Raw genomic sequence first — 22,990 nt, forward strand, 5'->3', positions numbered from 1 at the left:
TGGATAAATATGAAGCTGCCACCAGGAGTGAGCTTCTAAAACTCACAGTTGTTACGTTTCAGTTTAGTCTTATGTTACGCCAACATGGCACATGGTATGCAAGACTCTGTGACTCTGTTAAAACATTCATGTGACCATGATAACTTAACAACACATAGTAGACCTCAAACTAAACCAGAGGTACCACATATGGAGTAGATGATCTGATTACAATTTGCAATTGCTATTAGTGGTAAACACCAAATATAGCTGAAGCTGACAGGAATTTCATTCGTTTTACAGATATTTAGTCATAATTGAAACTTTTGGACATTTCAAAATTTTCACCTGATCATAGTGCTATATGGAGAGTCAGAGCATTACCAAATAGATGTGTTTGACTGCTGACTTCGCCTGACTGGATGCTCAATGTTAATTACTGGTGACTGCTGAGATGGAGTATAAAAAGACAGTCAGGTCAGACACATTCTAGACTCTAACTGAGCTGATGACAATGGCTGATCTTGCGGCTTTTTGCCTTTTACCAGTTGCACAATTCATCAAATATATCCAGCCTATTGTGGAAGAACTGCACAGCTGTTCTATGTTTTTTTATTATGTTAAAAAGATATGAGTTCCCCTTTGTATGTCAGACTGTTTTGTGAACACACTGTTTACTCACCCAAACTTTTTTTCAGGCTAGACAAGGGCATTGTGTTAAGGTGAATGGGATATTCAATGTCTAGGGTGAATTTTGGACTTACACCAAGTGGACAATAACAACACCAAGCTGTTGCTCTTCCATCTGCTGGATGTGTGTATTATCAACTGTTTCCTAACATGTTTACCATGTCAAGTTTTAAAAGGTGCTTTTGTCGTTGTAATCACAGCTTGTTTCTTTTGCTCCAAGTGGTTGATACAGATGTTGCATTGTAGTAATGCAAAAAATATATCTTAAGTACTTTAAAAATAGTGTTGCCTTTACATAGTTTGATCATTTGAGAAAAAATAAAACTGAAACTTGCAACATGGAGGACGCAACATGACACAACATAGTACTCTGACAAACAGAGAAAGACAGAGCCGTACATACACAGGGGAATGATTAACTAACGAGACACACGTGAGGGGCAAAACAAGCAGGAAAAGAACAAAGACAGGAAGTAAAATCCACAAAATACAAGAGAGGAGAGTGGTTTCAAAATAAAACAGGAAATAATACTCAGGGGATGGGTCATTACAACGTATTATTCCTACCAGCTCCCTAGTGAACATGAATGCAATGAAAAAAGTTACTGAGGCAGTGCTTTGACATTTTACAGTTTTTAATTCTCATTAACAGTTGGCTGCTCTACAAATGTGTGTTTTTTGGGCCAGTGTGCATCACATGACCAGTGATTCCAACTGTTCCCTCCAGGCCAGAATCTCACTCTTCCACATAATGAAATTCTTTTTGCCTTTATCTCACTGTAACTGTGCAGGTGAGGATGAAGACTTGGGACCTCCTCCCTCTGTGGATGAGGCTGCTGATGCTCTGATGACCAGGTTGGGCTTCCTGCTGGGGGACAAGATAAACACTGGAGAGCCAGGGTCCCCTTACCATGTCCAGCATGATGAACAGGTACACAGATACACACATACACACATCTAGGTTGTGTTGAGTAAAAACACTTTTAAACAGAAAAGTTGAGTGTCCTGTAGCAAATTCTGCGTTCTGTAGTGAATTCAATCATGCTGTAATTTTTCAGTAATCCATATACACTATGTATGACAGACACTCCTGAATCTGAAGATAAATGGTCTAAGCTCCTTAAGAAAAGATAAATAAATAAAAATAAAATTAAAAATGTATCGTAAATTTAAAAGCTTTTTACCACATGTTGGGTTGCCCTAGGTTTCCATTCTGTTTCAGTAAGCTTTGTAAAGACATTATGAAATAAATAATCATATGAATAAATTGTGTAAAATGTATACATGAACCAACTACTTGTGAAATAACTGAGGAATTTTTTAGAACTCAGTTAACTACTATGAAATGTTGTTTGATCAGTCTTTTTCATACCATCTGCTACCAAATTTAGCCAGTTAGCTCTTGTTACCTGGGTAACAATAATGTCAGTAATTTCTGAATCAGCCAAGAAGAGGTTGCTGCGGTGAACAAACACAGACACAGTAACTAAACCGTAGTTTAACATGCTACCCACCTGCCCAGTCAGCTACTTAAGGATCATCCAGAGTTTTGGTATCTCGCCCATTTTTCATGTGTGATGTTTGCTGTTCTGAACAAAAGACGACAGGGGAAAGATCTGTCTCTATTCATTTTGATGTCATATCAGCAAACATTACATAAAACTGACACCTTTCACTGTCACTGATGGTGAGGCACAGTGGTTTCCCAGTGCGCTCTCTCTCCTCTCTGGACAATAACTTGAATGTGAATGAAACCTTACTGATTGATAGGTCAGTGAGGTGAAGGTTGTGGATGTGGCTGCGTTGCTGGTGCTGGAGCCCTGAAGAGTTTTAAAATACAATATCTCAACAAATGAATGTGTATTGTAATTAAGTGTTTATTTGTGTACGTGCATATGTGTATGTGTATGAGCATTCATGCATGCCGTGTTGTTTTTGTTTGTTGATGTTGTTTGCTCAGGAGTTTATGGGTCTGATTAATAGTATGACAAAAAAGGTATGTACATAATATTTTTGGACTATTATTACTTTGGTATGCATTTAAATCTTGTACCTGCCTATTTTATACACTATTTTGTAGTTTAATGTAGTGTATATGTTTTGTCCCTTTTACTTTTATTGCTCCTACTTTTAATGTGTCATTTTGATGTTCTGTATTGTCATATACATAAGAAAGTGAGGATACAATCTGTTATCTTTCCCGCAGAGGATCTCCCCCTCCTCCAGTCTGGCAAGTAGCAGCACCTCCCCTAGTTCCACACTGCAGCCTCCTGCTGGAGGAGAGGGCAACAACAACAAGCATGCCTCCTCCAACCACGCCTCTGTCACCTCCCCCACCTCCACACTAGAAAGCAGAGACAGCGGCATCATAGGTGAGATACTGTTTATAGACAGTAGAAATAAATAAGTAAAAAATAAACGTACCACTGCTGTATTATTAACTTTTTCTGTCTTCCCCTTCGCTCTTTCTTTCAGCCACATTGACAAGCTATTCTGCAGAGTCGGCAGCAGAGCAGAGCAGCAGCACCAAATACCCCGGTGATGGTTACCATGGGAGCAGCCTCAACCTCTGGCAGCAGGGGGGGCGGCCGGTGGTGGCCTCCACCTCCTCTTCCTGTATGGTGGCAACGGGAAATGCTAAGGACAGCTTTCTGTACAGGGTGGATGATAACATGGCCGTGTCCACGTACAGCCTCAACAAACTCCACCCAGACCGAGGCCCTGGTGTCGCCCACTCCTCAGGCTCCACCCACTCCATACCTCTATACCTCATGCCTCGCCCTAACTCAGTTGCGGGTAAATGCCAAATGGATAATGTGTTTGTGAAAGTGTGTGTGTGTGCGTGTGTGTGTGAATCAAGCGGTTTCCAGTCCTGCAGTGCACTCCCACACTCTCTTTCCTGTTAGGAAAGAAACACATCACTCTTTCTCAACCGTAGTGACCTCACTAGTCATAGTCAGCAAACAGCGAGGTAAAAACGAGGTGATAGTGAGCTCCATGACTCATTTCATATATGTACGCCTAAGCAACATATTCACATCTCATCCTCCCTTTCTTCCTTTCCTCTCTCTGCCACTCATAAAAACTCAAAACCATGAGAACTTTTGGAAAGGAAGGAAGTGACATGTATGATGTTTCCCAAAAAACGCACACACACACACACACACACACACACATACACAAAGGATACAAGGCGCAGCCGGAGCAGACATGTTCTGTGGTGTTAGAGGATTGTTAATGGATTGAGTGGATCAAACTTTCGGTAGGTTTCTGTTTGTTTCTCTTTTTTTTTCCAGCATCGAGAGAACCCAGAGTTTCCATGTTCATGTATCAGCACTTTGTTGTTTCAAATCCTGGGTTTTGTTTGTGGTGGTATTACGCATCGTTTCCACTTAGCTCTGTGTATGTATGCAGGTCAACCGGAAGGCCATTCATTTCTATGGGAACCACTGTGATAATGTGATAATGTGATTATGAAGCTCCTCCTCTGGTGTTTTTTTTTTTTTTTTTTTTTTTTTTTGGTCTAAAATTTGAAAATTTGAAAAAGGGCATATTTAGCTAACATTGGTAGTATGCTAGCAGTGTAGCATACAGAGAGAGTGCACAGTTGTTCATATGTCTTTTGACACAGTATTTAACAAAATTGGCTACACACCTATCAGGCCAACTTCCTTACTTATTTGTCCTGTGTTTGTCTTGATAGTTCCATGTGGAATTACAGACACAATATAAAACTCTGTGCAAACAATATGTTATTCTTATCATCTTGTTACACACACACCATCACCAGCACAGGGAACAGATTTTTAATAATGGGTGGCACGATGGTGCAGTGGTTAGCACTAGTGCCTCACAGCAACAAGGTTCCAGGTTCGAGCCTGGGGCTTTTCTGTGTGGAGTTTGCATGTTCTCCCTGTGCCTGTGTGGGTTCTCTCCAGGTTCTCCGCCGTCCTCCCTCTGTCCAAACACATGCAGGTTAGGTTAATTGGTGACTCTAAATTGCCCATAGGCGAGAATGGTTGTTTCTCTGTATGTGTTGGCCCTACGATGGACTGGTGATCTGTCCAGGGTGTACCCCACCTCTCGCCCAGTGTCAGCTGGGATAGCCCCCACACGACCTTTAACGGATAAGTGGAATACATAACAGTTGGATGATTCATTCATACCTAAATGCACCTTGGGAGCTGTAGTTAACTTGACTCTCTTGACAGTTATGATGTATTCATTGTTGTTCCTTTGGCTTTTTGATCAAAGATGTTTTATCATGCAGTTGTTCATCTTTTATAGTTCAGCTAGAAGAGTTTCATGCTTATTGAAGACTGTGGTTCAGTACTGAGAATTGAGATCCCAGGACTCAGATCTCACATGCTTCCATTTCCTGGGAGAAATTTGTGTGCTGTTGTGCACAGATTCCAAGTTTATACAGTGAAATTCTTTGTAACATGGCTGTCGTCTTTAGGATTCAGTCTTCCATCAGACAGTTTTATTTTCACGAGATCATAGTATTGTGTTTTTCTGCCTCATATGCATTTATGTGATTAAAATCAAATTTCATACAGCACAACCTTTTTATTTCTCTCTCTGTAGCCACTAGTTCTGCCCACCTTGAAGATCTAGCCTATCTGGATGAGCAGCAGAGACACATTCCCTCAAGGACATCCCTCAGAATGCCCAGACAGAATTCTGGGAGTTGTAGTCAACAGGACCACAGAGGTACACACACATACTATCATATGCAGACAAATACATAGTGTTATTTTAAGGAGCAGTATTACAATACTGTATTCATCCCCTCTTTCCCTGCAGTTTGTTTCACTCCCTCTCTCAACCTGAAGCCCCTCCACTTTGAGGTTCCCGGTCTCTCTTCTGATTGGCTGTTCACCGGTAGGGAGTGGCTCTTTCAGGAAGTGGATGCCTGTCTCCGCAGAGATGACCCATCAACCAGTCGGGGGGTGGTGATTGTCGGCAACATGGGCTTTGGCAAAACAGCCATCATAGCCCGTCTGGTGGCGCTCAGTTGTCATGGAAGCCGAATGTGGCCAACCCCACCAGGCAGCCAGACCATCCCTAAGCGTAAGCAGATTCTCCATGCTTTTTTTTCCACTAAACTTTTTTTTTTTTTTTTATTTAGTGAGCATCATCCCTAAATAACCTTTCACCAATATTGACCATATTTATAGACCTTGCAGCATAAACTTGACTGATGTTTCACAGGTTTAACTTATATCTCATGATCTGATATTGAAAAACCTTACATGATTTGACAGTGAAAAGAGATTAACGTTCAGAATCATCTCAAAAGTGCACACAAAAAGACCAAGATGGCTCATTAAATTATTGTTAATAGCTTTGTCTTTTTTTTCTGTTTTTTTTTTTTTCATTTACACTTAAAAACAATTTTACTCCGATCATAACTCATAACATCATAACTGTGCATCGGTCCTGACCACTTCTTTAATGAATCTTTATAACTTTGAGTGACATGAACAAATATAGATAATGATACAGATTGTAACTTTACGTTATACCCCTTGCTCATGGGTATAGTGACTCATGGACAGATTATGTTAAAGATGCCTTATGTTGTTTTAGAATTTTTTTATTGCTTGCTTACTCCTGTACTTGTCAGGCACTTGAAAGGGATGTAGTAGATTTCTGGCAGTAGCCCATATCACATGCTTGCCAGAGGACCCCCAGTGAGTTCTTCCAGCCATGAAGACAACCTTATTCACTCTGTAAGAAACAACTGAGTCATCATTCAGAGCCCACTAAAATCAGCAAGTCTCAGAATTAGCAACCAGACACATACCTGAGCCAAATACTGGAAGAAGAGCAGCCACAGAGAGAGGTGGTTTATGTGGTTACTGACATTTAAAATAAAGAAATATTCTGAGATTTTTTTTCCCCTTGCATCCTCAATCCAGATGTAGCACCTGTTTCTTTCTCCAACGATTCCCTGGAAAGAGGGGATGGAGGAGGAGGAGGAGGAAGCTGTCCAGGAACTCCAGAGATGAGGAGGAGACAGGAGGAGGTGCTGAGGAAGCTCGCAGCACAGGTATTATCCCCACTCTACTTACTGTAGATCTATTGAAGCGCACAACAGAAAGCAGATGTGTAAATTTAAAAAGCGCATTTACTCAAGTACAGTACTTAAGTACAGTTTTTAGGTCTTTGTGTTTTGCTTTAGTGTTTCTATTTTATGCTATTCTAAACTGTAAGCCTGTTTCTTTTAGAGCTTTGTGCTGAATTAAGTATGATTAAGGTTAAAGGAGTAGATGGACAATTTGGGAAATGTGCTTATTTGCTTTCTTGCTAAGTGTCAGGAGAGAAGATTGATGCCGTTCTCATGTATTTTAAATACACAGCTACTGGCCAAAACAGCTAGCCCAGTCCAAAGGTTACAAAATCTGACCACCAGTACCTCTAAATCCCACTAGGTACATGTTTACTGTACAGACATGAGAGTAAGATCAGTCCTCTTGTTTAACTCTTAGCAAGAGAGCAGATATGCTTATTTTCCAAAATGAAATGCTTAGACAGACATATTTCATCAGCCTAACAGACAAAGTTTGTTTCCAACTGAAACCTAAAGGCGAGTAAAGAATTCCACAACATTCAATCATGTCATTCAAACATGTCTTCCTGTCTGTCTTTGCAGGTAGTTTCTTATCATTTCTGTCAGGCTGATAACTGTCACACCTGTATGGTTCCCGAGTTCGTCCACAATATGGCCGCGATGCTAAGTGATGCCCCTCAGCTGTTAGCCTATCGGGAGCTGCTTCATCAGTCACCACAGCTACAGAGCATGCTAAGTCTGCGCTCCTGCATCCAGGATCCAAGCTCTGCCCTCCAGAGAGGAATACTGGACCCACTGGACGCTCTCTACAGAGGTACTTACAGATTCTACTGTATTCTGATTTCCTCTGTTCTGTTTAGCCAGGGACTATTTAACCTGTGATGGTCTACATTGTCGTTCTCCAGAGAGGAAGTTGCATGTGGAAGGGGCGGGACTTATTATACTGATTGACGGGTTAAACGAGGCAGAATTCCATCGGCCGGATTATGGCGACACGCTGACCTCTTTCCTGTCCAAAAATGTCCTGAAATTTCCTTCGTGGTTGAAGGTCATTACCACTGTCAGGACCAGTCAGCAGGTATACACACACCCACTCCACACACACACACAGGAATGTCAGACCTTATGACAAAACAAGGAACTTTTTTTATTTCAGTCAAGTCAAGTCAATTTTATTTATTTAGCACCAATTCACAGCAGAAGTTATCTCGAGGCACTGTACATATAGAGCAGGTCTAGACCGTACTCTTTATCTTATAACATTTACAGAGAGAGACCCAGCAGATCCCACCATGAGCAGCACTAGGCGACTGTGGCAAGAAAGAGGCAGAAACCTTGAGCAGAACCAGACTCAGGGTGGGCAGCCATCTGCCTTGACTGGTTGGGTTTATACAGAGAGAGCGGGGTGAGGGGTGGGGTAAGAGAAAGACAACATTGCAAATACACAGACTAAGTCAAAATGTAAATAGTAGTAATGATAATAATAATGATAATTATAGCTAAAGGAATAATAATGACAGAAACATTAATAGCAATAACACTATCACTAACACTAATAAATGTTTAAATGTTGTCGCATCATCGGTTGAGCTGGATCATGGGAGCAGCAGGAGACTCTACAGCTCCACAGGCAGAACCCAGCAGTAAGAGACAGTAGAAGAAAGAGAGAGAGAAGCACAGCCTGGGCACTAATGTGCTTGAGGGAAGAAACACACAGAGTGATGCAGCAATATTAAGACGGTTTATAGTAATCATGGACAACATTTACTAACTACTAACTTTAACTGATGCATTGAGACTGACCCAACCCGCTGAAGGTAAAATGGTAACCTGAAATAAGAATCAGAATAATATGCTAGCCTAAAGTTAAGACATAAAGATGAGTTCTTAGTTTGAATTTAAAGGCCTCAACTGAGTCAGCCTGTCTAATATCAATAGGGGCAAATATACCAACAATGCTGCCAGACCAAAGTGAACAAAACACAAATTGGGAGTGGTCTTGTTGACAAAACTTGTTTTGAACTAACAAAATGTGTTTCTCTGTCAATTCATTCAATTAGGACAGCACTTGTTCTCTACCTTTTCACCACATCTCTCTAGACAAGATGGAGGAGAACAGTGCCATAGACCAGGACCTGCAGGTAACATGGACACAGACTGCCTGTTTGTCTGTCTGTCTCTCCATCTGTCCATCTCTTCACCCATACGCATGTCTGTTTTTCTGCAGGGTTACCTGATGCAGCGCATCCACAACAGTGTTGAGATCCAAAGCAATGTGTCACTGAGCAATGGTCGCCTTGACAACACAGCACTTACCAAATTGGTCAGCCACCTGAAGAGCCTGAGCAGAGGCTCATATCTCTACCTGAAACTGACCCTAGACCTGATAGAGAGAGGATACCTGGTCCTAAAGAGCTCCAGCTTCAAGGTAAGCAGGAGGAGAGGAAGGATGAAGGTAAAATGAAAGGGGGATTGTAAGAAAATGAAGTTATAATAGATAATGTCTTATCTACTTTGTAATTGTTTTGGTTATGTTACTTTCTTTGTTATTCATTATATTTTTATTAAACTAGAAGTGGCAACATTTTCTGAGGAAGTGTGCCAGCTTACTCTGAAAATCAGGCAAAGTGTAATAAAATCTCATCAAACTACTGCATGAGAACAGCAGTTTAAGCATTTAAAGGACCAGTGTGCATGATGCAGTGCCATCTAGTGGTTAGAACACAGATTGCAACCAAAAACCCATCACCTCACCCCTCCTTTTCCAATTGTGTAGAGGGTCTATGATGGTTGTCAGGTGACAAAATGGTATCAAGTACTGCACCAACCGTCTGTCAAGTGAAGAGGTTCATTTATGTAGCTAGTTTCCCCTCTATGTGCGAGTGTAACATGTTTTGTTGTCCTCCACGCACATGCACTGGTCCTTTAAGGCAGTTGAACTGTTTTTTTGCTTACAAGTTTATATTGTAAATATTCAGTTGCATATACAGTAAACAAGAAGATATTAAATTTGTGTCCCTCTGTGTTTAGGTGGTTCCTGTGAGTCTAGCAGAGGTCTACCTGCTGCAGCTCAACATGCGTTTTCCCACCCAATCGTCTTTTCAGAGAGTTCTGCCACTGCTCAACATCACTGTGGCATCACTGCACCCACTGACAGACCAGCAGGTACACATCATTACTGGGTCTTGTTATCGTATGTGTGTGTGTAAATTTATGTCCCCCTCAGAATTAATTGCCCTAACAGTCTTAACTTTTCATCTTTCCTTCAAGTTCAGCTGGAGGGCTGCTTTATGTTTAGTGCTAATTAGTCAGCGTTAGCATGCTAATGCCCACAACTCTAATGGAGAACATGATAAACATTGTACCTGCATCCACATGTTATTTCAAAGCAGCACTGTATGAAAGTACAGCCTCACTGAGCTGCTAACATATGTGTCAGCTCTTATTCTTGTTGGCATATCTTTGAGATACTGAAAATGAAACACTAACCTTGAAAAGTGACCATTCCTCTCCTGTTCTCCTTCAGCTGTTTGAGGTGGTGAATTCGGGCGCTTTGACTGGAGGAACACTTCGGTGGGCTGAGTTTGTGCAGCGGCTGGAGCAGCTCTCGTCTTTTCTGCTGAGGCGAAGCGACGGCAGCTGGATGCTAAACCATGCCACCTTCAGAGAGTGGCTAGTTTGGAGAGAGGAGGGCCAGGACAACAGGTTCCTCTGTGACCCCAGGTACACCAGCAAAGCAGCAGGAAAAGAAAAGGTGTAAAAGACAGAGAGGGAAAGTTTTCTAAGGTTTCTCTCTCTGTCCATCTATTTGTTTTTCAGGAGTGGTCACACTCTGCTGGCCTTCTGGCTCTGCAGACAGGGGGGGAAGCTAAATCGACAGCAGACACTGGAGCTGGGACATCACATCCTGAAGGCTCACATCTATAAGGTTAGCCCCCACACACACACAGGGTCCTATTTTAATTGCACAGCAACCAAAACGAAGTGGCAGGTCTTTGGTGCAAGGACTTTGTTGGCATCTCCAGGAGCACCTTCAACAAACTGATGCTTCTCCAGGAAATCATAATGGTCTCTGATTGTTGCAGAGCGACAGAATCGGAACATACAACACCTAAAATTTGCAGCCAGAGGCAGATGATGTGCAGATGGGTTTATCAGTAATATAACAATACAATGAAATTATGAAGCCATTTATATGATCTCATCTGTCTGGTGCTATTTCTGCTGAATCTCAAGTTGTAAATGATCACATTATATTGTAACCGATATGATACAGCAGCCTTTCTACTGCACAATCAGGCATGTAAAAGGTTTCACATTGTTTCATTGACCCATAGTTGGAAGCAATAACATGCTAATGTAACAAAGCACCAACAAAGGCAGTGAAGAAGATGACTGCTAGCTAGCAAACAAGCAAACAAGGATATGACCAATGCACAATTTTCAATATTAAAAAAAAACTGCTTTGCAGTGGTTTTGAGGAGGAAAATGTATTCAACATGTTTGGTAGACTTCATGAATACACGCAAAACATTTTCATGGGAAACACATAACTTTTGTTTGTCTGCAAGAAAACTCCACTAACTGCACTGCTCGTCAAATAAGATTTTATCGGCATCTGTCTTGCAGCCTTCAGATGGCAGGGATTTAATGAACTGAAGAAGCTTTTCATACAGTATAAAGCAGCTGTGGACAGCAGATACTGACTGAAGCAAATTCACTAGTTAAATGCACACTGATTGACAGACATTCCTGCTTTAATCACCTTGAATATTATTTTTTGATGCCAATTTTAACTTTGTAAACGCTTACTTAAACTAAAAGTACTGAAACTACTGGCAGGAGAATTTTTGTTTCCATATAGTTTATTTAAATTCAAATCATTATTGCTCCTCATTTGTTGACAGTATTTAGTTTGCCCTGACAAAAAATCCCAAACTGACAGCAGAGTGATGCCACAAACAGAAATGGCACAGGCATCTGTTCTTTGTGTCTTGTTGGGCCTTTAGCACCAAGTTAAATGAAACCATGTGAGACATTTAGAGGGGAAATGTGTCACTGGTTTAAGTGCTTACTCATGGCTATCTGAAATCTATCATGGGGCCCCACACCAGACATTACTTTCTTGTAACAGGGTCATAAGCCCAAAAGTTTTTAAAGGTCTTGTATATTATGAGCTTATTATGTTTTTCTTTGTCAAATCGTGATGTTGAAAGTGCACCACCATGAAGACAGAGAGTTCAGTCATAAAGTATTTCAGTATTATCCATGTGTTTACCTATTTGTTCCTGTGACTCAATTCTGTCCAGGGTCTGAGTAAGAAGCTTGGGGTTTCCTCCTCAGTTCTGCAGGGGCTGTGGCTATCCTACAGCACAGAGAACCTCAGCCCTGCTCTCTCTTCTCTACGCAACCTCTACACCCCTAACATCAAGGTAACACACCCATACTGTTGGCTGTGGAAAAAGGTTTAGGTCCCCACAAGATGAGGAATACCTAGACCACACACACATACACACACACACACACACACACACACACACTTGCTAGTGCCAGTAGGTTATAATTTGCCTCTCTACCTGTCCAGGTGAGCAGGTTGCTGATAATGGGTGGGGCTGATGTGGATTACCGTAGTGATGTCCTCAACAATGCCCCCCTGCTGTGTGTGCACTCCCACCTGGGCCACAATGATGCCGTGGTGCTGCTACTTGACCACGGAGCTCAGGTAAAAAATAAAAATTTTAGTCTTGTGGTGCTTTACTTTGAAGCAACATTGTGCTAGATTTTAATTGGAAGACCGTGTCAGTTTACTGCTACCAAATGAGGCTTCTGTGATGTAATACTAGGTGGACGCTCAGTCACATGATGGCATGACTGCACTGGGATTCGCTGCTGCTGCTGGACATCTGGACATCGTCATCATGCTAAGTCAACACGGAGCTAAGGTAGTCTCAAGATTTAAAATCACTATGTGTATTTGACAACTGTGTACTATGGTGTCACCCAGTGGTGGCACTAAGAACGACACTGTGGTAGAGCTCAGCGGACGTCTCTACCCCTTTATTTCCTCGGACTCAACGTGAGATTTGGGGACGTGATGAGTGGCCTGAGAGCAACACTTAGACCATACCAATAAAAACAACAAAACAACAACATACATCATCAGAATCATGTGAAAGATACTGTGATCAAATCAGAAGTTCTACAAGGTTTTAACTCAAATTTTGACCAATTCTATGTGTGTGATTTATACTGTTTACCATTGCCTATGAGCTTTACGTACTAAGTCTTTGTCTTCCTGTGTTCTCAGGTGGGTCATGTGGACAGTGCAGGTCAGTGCGTGTTAGTGCACGCGGCTCAGCGAGGCCACCTTAAGGTGCTGCACTTCCTGTTGAAAAACACAGACTGGAGCTGCACTTCTTGCTGTAGCCAGAGGGGGGTGAACAAGAGCCAGGCGGTGCAGCAAGCTCTGATTGCAGCAGCTAGCATGGGCCACACAGAGGTCAGCCACACACACATGCACACACACACACACACACAGCTTTAAAATGTTGTGTGTTACTGAATCATGAATATGTATTTACAATATGTTTGTAGCAGGTTTTATTGTGCCGTTTGTGTAGATTGTATCATACTTACTGGATCTACCAGAGGAAGATGAGGAAGAAGAAGAGAGACCAGAGATCAACACATTTGACAGTCTCTGGGGAGAGACAGGTACTACAAAAATAATACAACTACACAAAAAAATATTCATACTGCATGATTTCCACTGTACAAGTCATTGTTACTAATATTAATACACTGCAAGTATATTTATAGCATGACTATTGTTAATACCATGCTAATGCTACTGGTTTTATCAGTAGTTCTACTAATTTAAAGATTTATTTTTATGTATATGTAATGTTAGATGTGACTCAATAAAGTTTCAGTAACATAAATTATGGTTGAAGATGGTATAACAAAAATATGTATAAAAAGCTTTGACAATATAATTTGTTGTGCAAACACTGGACTTTAAGTGTGTGCTTTGTAAGTTAGTTAGATGGCAAGCATACACTGATCAGCCTCGACATTAAAACCACTGACAGGTAAATAACATTCCTTAACTTATTATGATGGTACCTGTTAAGGGGTGGGATACATTAGGCAGTGAGTAGACAGTTGATGTGAAGGTCGGATCCTTATGCAACTTTCATGGCATCCAAATTACGATGGCTAGACGACCAGGTCATAGCATCACCAAAACAGCAGGTCACCAGTATGACAACTGGTGAACTGAGGACAGGGTCATGGGTGCCCAAGGCTCACTGATGCGTGAAGCGAAAGCTGGCCCCTGTGGTCTTGTCCCATAGAAAGTGAACTGAAGAGGGAATAGTGCATCGCAGCTTGCTGCATATGGGCCTGAGCAGCTGCAGAAGGGTCAGAGGGTCTATGCTGATCCTTGTCCACTGCTGAAAGCACCTACAGTGGGCATGTGAGCTTCACATCTATACTAGTGCTTTTACACTCCCATCGCTGCAGCTAAGAATAACATGAGGTGACTATGATGATAATTGGAAATAAAAGCTAGACTCTGTAATCCACCCACTATAAAATAGTTTGTATGATTATAAATACAACATTTCAGTTAGATAAACCTCATCAACAGATTGTATTGGTACTTGATTGCTGAATGAAGCTCTTAGAAACACTAGTCTCATATCCACGTCTCTGTCTCTGTCTCTGTCAGCTCTAACAGCAGCAGCAGGAAGCGGTAGGCTGCCTGTATGCAGGCTGTTGTTGGATCAGGGGGCTGCTGTTGAGCAAGGCAACAGGCGGGGTGTGGCTCCACTCTTCAGTGCTGTGAGACGGGGTCACTGGCAGGTATGGCACGACACACACAACAAACACACACAGCAAGTGAATATATGTATTTTGATTCCTGTCGTAGAGATGCAGAGTGTGTGTCTCCCTCCTTGTCTCTCTGTCAGGTGGTGGAGTTGTTACTGAATCACGGGGTGGAGGTGAACATGGTTGACCAGCAGGGTCGAACAGCTCTAATGACGGCAGCCTCAGAGGGACATATGCCCACCGCCCAGCTGCTGCTGGATCACGGTAACCCGCTTTACCACACAGTACCAACAACAGTGGCTATAACAATAGAATGAAACCATGAATCCTTTCACATTAAAAGCCTTTTGAGGGGAAAAAATCTCTCCTTTCATTCTACATTTTTAATGCAGCACATTTCATTGTAATTAACCATCCAGTTTCAGTGGTGTGTTTTCTCAAGGCAGTATGTTTTGCAGTTTTGAAAATAAGGGTTCAAAGACTACAGAATGTTAAATTTCTTGCATGGTATTGAAAAAGTGCCGACTCAATGTTTTCACTTGTTGATGGGTTAAAATGAAAGACTGTATTTGCTGGAGAATATTCTGAGTTGTGATATATTCTATATTGATGGGGTTAGAGCTCAGTCAAAAATATTTGGTCTCCCTGTTTCTAGGAGCCTCTCTGGACCAGACCGACAGGGAGGGGTTAACAGCGCTGAGCTGGGCATGTCTAAAAGGACAGCTCCCATTGGTCAAAGAACTGGTTAAGAGAGGTGCATCCACATCTCATGCTGACCGCAGTGGGAGGACACCCCTGGATCTGGCTGCCTTTCGTGGTGACCCAGAAGTGGTAAAATAGATGCAGTTGTTATTGTATTTCCCATATTTTAGAAATAGTGTGCCTGTCCCTGCTTTAACTGTCCTAAACTAAATCTATGTGTATCCTTTTCTGTGTTAGGTGCAATACCTGGTCGATCACGGCGCGTCGGTGGAGCACGTGGATTGTAGTGGGATGCGTCCTCTGGACCGAGCGGTCGGCTGCAGAAATACTGCAGCAGTCATCGCTCTGCTCAAAAAGGGAGCCAAGATAGGTAGAAACATGACTCAGTAATGCGATCCCTTATCCCGTTATTTATTTAACCCCCTCATGCAGTGCCCTCTGGTGTGTGGATGCCAGCATCTTGTTTATATTTGAAACAAAATTCTTCATTAATCCAAACTAATGAATGTACGGACATGGTATTGATGGTCTTAAACTCTCAGCAAGAAAGCAAATAAATGTTTTTCCCAAAAAAAAGTAAATGAAATGAAAAAATGAAACTGAGTGGTGCAAAAATTTTGTGGGAAAAGAATGGCTTGTTCCATTTGTTCCTTTCCATCAAATATAATCGAATTTTGTTTTCAGTGAAAGGTTTTCGAAAAAAGTACTGCTAGCTAATAGGTACAAATACACATACAGTAACCTTCTTGGCAGAAGTAATAAAAGATAGGTTTGTATGTGACATGTTATGATATGATGTGTGTGTGTGTGCTTGTGTGTAGGACCAGCGACCTGGGCCATGGCAACCTCTAAACCAGACATCTTAATGGTTCTGCTCAGTAAAGTGATCCAAGAGGGTGACAAACTATACAAGGTAACACACACAAACATACATAAATTCAGTCACAAGCCAGACACACATATATTTATTTGATATTGTACTTTGTGTGTGTGCGTGTCTGTGCTTGTGTATGTGTGAATTTGTAGCAAGGTAATGTGAGGGAAGCTGCTCACTCCTATCAGTCAGCACTTCAGAAATTTCCAGGAGATGAGTTGAAAACGTTCAGACAGCTGAGAGTGTGTGTGCTGCTCAACCTGTCACGCTGCCGCCGCAAGATGAACGTGAGTCTTTTTCCCACACGCACACATATGTGATCCATGTTCTTAATATGACTAAATCATACCACATAACGTGTTTTTGAAATGAACCTCATCTCTCACAATCTTCTGTCCTCAACCTTGAATTGAGTACCATCATGAATTCTTTTTGCTTTTCAGGATTTTGGCCTTGCAGAGGAGTTTGCTACCAAAGCACTAGAGCTAAAAGCAAAATCATATGAGGCCTTTTATGCCAGAGCCCGGGCCAAACGTAGCCGCAGGTAATTATAGCAACATAAGGACAAGTGGTTGAATGGAATAAACAAACTCTAACCAAATCACAAACTCTTAAATGTGTTATGTGTTGATATTTTTTTAGAATTAGTGCTGAATAACAACATAAAAACTGAGATAACACTGTTAGAGTTACTACACATATGTATTTATGTAATAGGTAAGTCTTTTTTATCAGTGTCCTGATGAAAATCATTCAAGTGTATACAAGTACATACTCCACATAAATTCAGCAGTTAGCTGCAGAGTAAAAGATGCCCAGTGCTTTCAGCATTTTCTGTTTTTGGACAGCCAGCATTAAGTAGGGAGACTGACCGTGGTATGTTTTCTTTTTTTCATCCTTTTTTCTTTTTCTCCAAAACTTTACCAGAAGAGGACATTTAGTGTCAAAGCCAAAAATAGCACTACATACTCTCCAGCCTCCAGTTTCAAATCACCCACCCTTTCTTCCTGTGAAAGAGAAAATAATCCTTTATGATTCATCTTTTTATATAATTGTGACAATTGTGGCATTTTGCTTAAATAACGAGTAGTTCATAGATGATCAGTTTGACAATATGTAATTAAAGTGATGAAGAATTACACAGATTTAGTGTCACTCTCTCGTCAAGAAAACTGGAGATGAGCCAGGAGGCCTGAGTGTGCCTTCACCTGCCTGTGAGGTCCTAACTCAAGGCAATATTGCTCTTTGACAGCTGGTGATTTGGACGGTGACAATCACATCTCATATGTTTCTAAAGATTGTGTATGGAAGAAAAGCATTGTGGCATTGACCTCTCTGGGTTGAACAGCTGAACATCACACCCATCGTCAGAGCTGAGTGTGATCAGGTGTGGTCTCTTGTGATCAGAACTTCTAAGACAGGATGAGAAATTCTATCTATCAGAAATATGATGTATTCTCTTGTTACGTCTGTTGCCAACAGAAAGCAACCATAAGTTTGGACTCCAAGATTTCTAAGCATTGATTATTGTAGCACTCTCTGTTTATGTCACCTTATGAAATCTTCTATCTGTATCTGCTTTTGCTCTCTGTCACCACTCAGACAATTCCATGCAGCCCTGGAAGACCTAATCGAGGCCAGCCGCCTGTGTCCATCCAACCGGGAGATCCAGCGTTTGCTGTCCCGGGTCAAGGAAGAGTGTCGGCAGGTTGCGCAACAACAAGACTCCCCGGCTCATTCATCACACCATGTTCATCAACAGAATGTGTCCATCAGCGAGGCCAGGTGCAGAGATTTAGTTAGTCTGCAGGTGCAGGACAGGGAGGGGCTTACAGAGGAGGAGGAAGAAGAGAAGGAAGAGAGGAGGTGTTACACGGAAGGAGATCCTCCTCCACACTCCTCCTCCTTTCACCCTCTACCTGCGGTTCAAAGTCTTGACACACACTGTCACCCTGGGGTGCCGTCCTCCCTTTTCTCCACTCACGTGTATCATTCTGTCCATTCCCCCTCTTCCTCCTCACCCTGTCACTCTGCTCCTCCACCTCCTCCTTCCTCTTCCTATCACCATTTCAGCCCTCCTCCCTCCCCAATAGAACATCAGAAGCTAGCCAGTCCAGCGTCAGAAAGTATCCCTGCAATGTCAGGAACTGGAGGTCTACACCACTACCCACAGTCCATCCCAGCCCTTCACCACTCAGACCAAAAACAGGGAGTGCAGCAGCACCACTATCTGTCTGATCAGAGATCCTTCCAGAAGCAGAACCCTGTCCAAGGCCAGTGGCTCCAATCAGCCAAAGCCCAGGTTGTCAGAACCAGTCAGCCCAGTTCCTCATCTCACTCGAGCATGGTTTTGGGAAGTTCTGCTTACTCACAGTTTGCCAATCTGCCCCAAGAACTAGTCGAACTTGGGGAAGGAATTTGCTCTAGTCCCCTAGATTTCAGGCCTAGTCTGCAGGTCCAGGCTGGTCTGAATTCCGGAGCTTCATATCCACTAGATGATGTTGATGTTGACTTGGTCGAGTCAAGACCTGCATCTGCCCATGGGAGAGGAGCAGAAGGGGAAAGGGCAGGGAAAAACCGATTTGCCCAGGCCCGCCAGTTCAGCCGCAACCAATCCAAAGCAGCTTACTACCCCATGGAAGTTACAGAGGCTACAATGGGACCCCGTGATAGCCCTCCATCATTGCATGATTATCAATATCACCACCAGGGCGGGCTACGACACCCGCTGAGTGCCCACCCAATCTCCTCCTCTGCCTCCTCCCCGAGGCCTCTCATGCAGAGTGTCAGTGTCCGTTTCTCCACCAGCAGCGGCAGCCTCGCCAGTGGGCAGCCTGCTAATCATGACTCTGGCTTCAGGACCTCAGCCTCCACCCAGCACATGGATTTACCTTCAGATCTGGCCTCTGTGGCAGGGGTTACTGGTTACCATGATGATCTCTTTCTGATCTCCTCTCCCCAGTCAGAAATATGCATGTTAGGAGGTGGGACTTATCCTGGAGAGGTGGGCCGATCATCTAGGGGCACTCCTTTTATGGGAGTTATTGACAAGACAGTGAGGGTGCACCAGCAGTATCCTCAACAAGCCCCTTCCAGTTCCTCATCCTGTCTCAGCCCCTCTCGCTCCTGGGCTGTGTCCTCAGTGGACATGGTGGTCACCTCGCCTAGCAAAACCCCCCACCAATCAAGGAGGCTTCAGTCAACCACAGCCATCCTCTATTGCCTACCACAACCGTAGCAACAACAATGCCCACAACGGTCACCTGCTCCATGATAACCAACTCGACTACTATGAGGTGCTGCCGGGCAGCGATCTTCAGGGTGAAGGCTCACTGCAGGTTGGCAGTCACAATACCTCCTACCTGGACGTGAAGCTGGCCCGAACACTGCCAGTGATTCATAGCTGCTCAGACAGACTGACTGAGAGAAAGACAGGACCTACCTCTCCTGTCAAACCAAAAAGACCCTTTGTCGAGTCCAATGTATAGAGACCAGTTTAAATGTTAAGTCATACACAAGGAAGGAGGCTTAACAAGGAGTGCTTATAAAGAAGTTGTTGTACCTGTGTATTCCAAAATTCACTGAGGCTATAGATTTATTCAAGTCTGGCTATGCTTGACCAAACTATGTTGTTGCATGTAGTTTGTATGACATGCAGTACATACAATATTCGAAGGAGATGCAATAATAGTTGTTGGTTGTACACTCTGTAGTACTCACAGAAAGTGATTAAAGTAGTTTGTTTGTGTACTTCATTTGACGCACAAAGAGAACTCAAGAAATCCTGGCTGTGCTTTCACCTGGTGAGTTGCTGCGTGAAGTGGCACTCGGATTGTTGGTCTTGGAAAGACTTCATGTGATGCACACTGTGCAGAAGAAGTACAATATGGAAAACAGGAACAGTTCCAGGTGAGGTTTGTCAGTTAACCAGAAGAAGCAACAACGAAGGGAAGGACTTGACTTTTCATTCTGAAACAAGTGACAGCTCCTGGCATCACAAAGCACAACGAGGAAGGGGAGGAAGGGGGAAATAAATAAATAAACCAGGTGTCACTGGAAAATCCCTCCCTCCTTCCTTCCTCTGTCATCTCTGGCTTACAGTACATCTAAATACTGATGTCTCTGGATGCCCATGTTATACTGCTCTAGAGTTTTTCTGCCAAGTTCATGTATTCAACTCCAGATGGTGACATCCATTCAGACAGCAGAGACACAAAGGCACAAGTATTACCTTTATGTGCTGTTGATGCCTTTAATGAAGATTTTAATGAAGTTTGAAGCGCTTAATTGATACAATGACTGGAAACCTGGATACATCTAGGCTCTAAAACTTGCGCCAGGCAGATGCTGGTCATTGACCCAGTCCTAAGCCATAGTTTGAGAGACTAGGATGATGCTGTCATTGAATGAGCACTGACTTGCTGTTTATAAAACAAAAGTAAGTGGTATTTATCTATTTTAAGTTATGTCTGTGTAAACTGTACGGATATTGTTTCTTTTATTCCTTTTGGATTTGCCTTTTTATCTTTTTGAGGGTTTTTCACTCTGAATGTGGAAATGCAAACCTTCTTTTCCAGGAGACAAAAAATGAGCAGCATTGACGTTCAGCTTTGCTCAGTTCTGGGTTGACATCTATACATCTACTCCCGCTTGAGTGAGATAGCATCACTATATACAATGACACAACCTGGAAAAATGCCTTTTAAGATTTTTTGGATATTTTTACTTCAGGTAGATTTTTTACTTTTGTTTTTTCTATGAAGGCCTTTTGTATTCTGTAGTCCTATCAGTCCTAATTCATACAAACCACATGGTTCCCAGCCAATATACTAGGGCCCTTTACACTCATTGCCATAGAAACATAGTGCTTACATGTCCAACGAGCTGGCAACTGGCTCCTCTTACTGTCAGTAATTCAGCAAAAAAGCCAAATGACCATTCACTAAACTCCTTCCCTGAGGAGTGATCCTCCAGTCAAAGCTCAGGAGCTGTAACGAGACAGAGCACAGCCTGGCAGGGTCTGGATTTCTCCATCATCCTTTACATTTAAAGATATATGATATATTTTGATATATTTTTGTTTTAGCCTCCTCAAAAGCAAAAAAGTAAAGTGAGGAATGGATTAATGTGTAATTATCTGCTGGAACATAAGTTGCAATCATTTGCATGTCTGGCCAAGTAGATTACTACCCACAGTAATAACCCAGTTTGAAGGCCAAAGAGCTTATCATTGGCTGACTACATGACTTTGTTAGGCCACAGGTGATGTTTGTTCATCTCCTGCCAATCCATTATATAGTATTTTCTCACTTGTATCTGGTACGGGATGCCTTCTGTGTTTAGGCTAATGTTTGCAGCTCTGTTCTGCTCCTTATTCTATTTCATGAAGCTTACTCTACGGCAACTCCAACCAAACTTGTTAGCTGAGACAGTGTTACTCTACAATTGCCAAACACATAATTTGTCCTCACTCTAGTCTGTAACACTCAAAGTGGAAAAAAAATATGGCTTGAAAATATGAACAATTATAAGCTAAGCAAGTAAGTGAGTTATGTTACATAACAATACGATCTTACTGGTTTCCTATCACCTATTCATAAGCACAAGAACAGTCCTGGTTTTGTTTACAGGTATTCTACAGGAACATAGGCGCTAATTTATGTTTTTGCTGGAAAGTGCTGCAGCCAGTTTGCTATCAAATCACCATATGCTGGGAAACATGGGCGCTCAGCACTCTCTGCAGCTGCTTCTGGACCCAAGCACTTGCTATCCATATACAGGCTTCATCAAGTGGTGGGGATAGGGGATGTTTGCCACAGTTCTTTAGCACAGTATTGCGTATGTAGACATCAAGTCATTTTAAGATCCCTTTTAAAAGATTCTGCTGGAAAGATTTAAAAGTCAACCTCAGACTGTGTTTTCAACCAACTAATTACAGCTGCTCAAATCTGTCAGCAAAAGCTATTGTTTCAGGCAGCAAAAGTGACAGTTGATGGCTAAAACTAAGAGGCCTTCTTTTGTTTATGTCTCTGTGAAAGCAGGGGCCCGTTGTTCTGAAAATTCATTTTGAAACATTTTGAATCATAGATCTGCTGTGAGTCCAATCCAGCAGTCAAACCTGGGCCATCCAGAGCGTGTTATTAACAGATGTTAATACGGTGTTCAGAAAGTGTTTTAATGTATTTTATGCACATTAATGTCTGGCTTTTTTGTACATGTTTTTTTTTCTAATGAATCAGCAACTTGGTTTCAGAGTTGTTGGTCCTGATGTAACCTATGACCTCTAACCTCTCTGTCAGTCTCTCTGACCACTGCTCTTTTTTCTTATTGCTCAGGAGTCTCCAGCTGTTAGAAGATGTGGTAATACTTAATTACTTTGGTTCACAAGGCATTTTCACAGTCTGACTGCTGGAGATTGTGTGTAATTCTGGCCAGTTAGAATAATGAAGTACATTATTAGCAAATCGACTGGATGTTCAAGATTAGCGTTAGCGTTGCTTTAAATCCTCGATGAGCTGGATGACAGATGTGTAGTCTGTCAATAAGACAATGTGTTTTGCTGTATATATAGGACTTAATATCCAACTCAAAGGGTCTCAAGCCCCCCAGTTTTAAACACCATGTTGAGCAGGGTCAGTGTGCTCCCTGTTATTGGGGTTACTGTGGGCTTTTTCACTGTGTATAAGATTAAGAGGTTGATATTTAAAACCCAGGACTGTTACATCAGTAAGTACTTCAATATTAAACATTTAAAATGTGTTTTTAATCAGCTAATGTGAAATTATTGACTGCTGAGCTAACGTTATGAAGAAGAATAAAGCTGAATGAAAGGCTAA

The 22,990-nt window shown here is 42.2% G+C and overlaps 1 protein-coding gene across 1 annotated transcript; it reads left to right on the plus strand.

Moving 5' to 3' along the window:
* Positions 1-1,465: 1,465 nt before the first annotated feature.
* LOC108874258 (protein TANC2) lies at positions 1,466-22,990 on the plus strand. Its single transcript, XM_051068848.1, is given in 27 exon segments — positions 1,466-1,600; positions 2,876-3,041; positions 3,145-3,465; positions 5,257-5,382; positions 5,476-5,742; positions 6,594-6,724; positions 7,328-7,559; positions 7,651-7,823; positions 8,806-8,886; positions 8,973-9,173; positions 9,776-9,910; positions 10,272-10,468; positions 10,565-10,673; positions 12,055-12,177; positions 12,330-12,467; positions 12,589-12,687; positions 13,053-13,244; positions 13,366-13,459; positions 14,478-14,611; positions 14,719-14,842; positions 15,234-15,409; positions 15,518-15,650; positions 16,102-16,193; positions 16,307-16,441; positions 16,598-16,698; positions 17,757-19,367; positions 19,369-22,990. Coding segments are annotated over 27 exon segments (5,649 nt in total). The 5' UTR covers positions 1,466-1,516; the 3' UTR covers positions 19,643-22,990.

The sequence above is a fragment of the Lates calcarifer genome, unplaced genomic scaffold (assembly GCF_001640805.2).
Source record: "Lates calcarifer isolate ASB-BC8 unplaced genomic scaffold, TLL_Latcal_v3 _unitig_527_quiver_1638, whole genome shotgun sequence".
NCBI lineage: Eukaryota > Metazoa > Chordata > Actinopteri > Centropomidae > Lates > Lates calcarifer.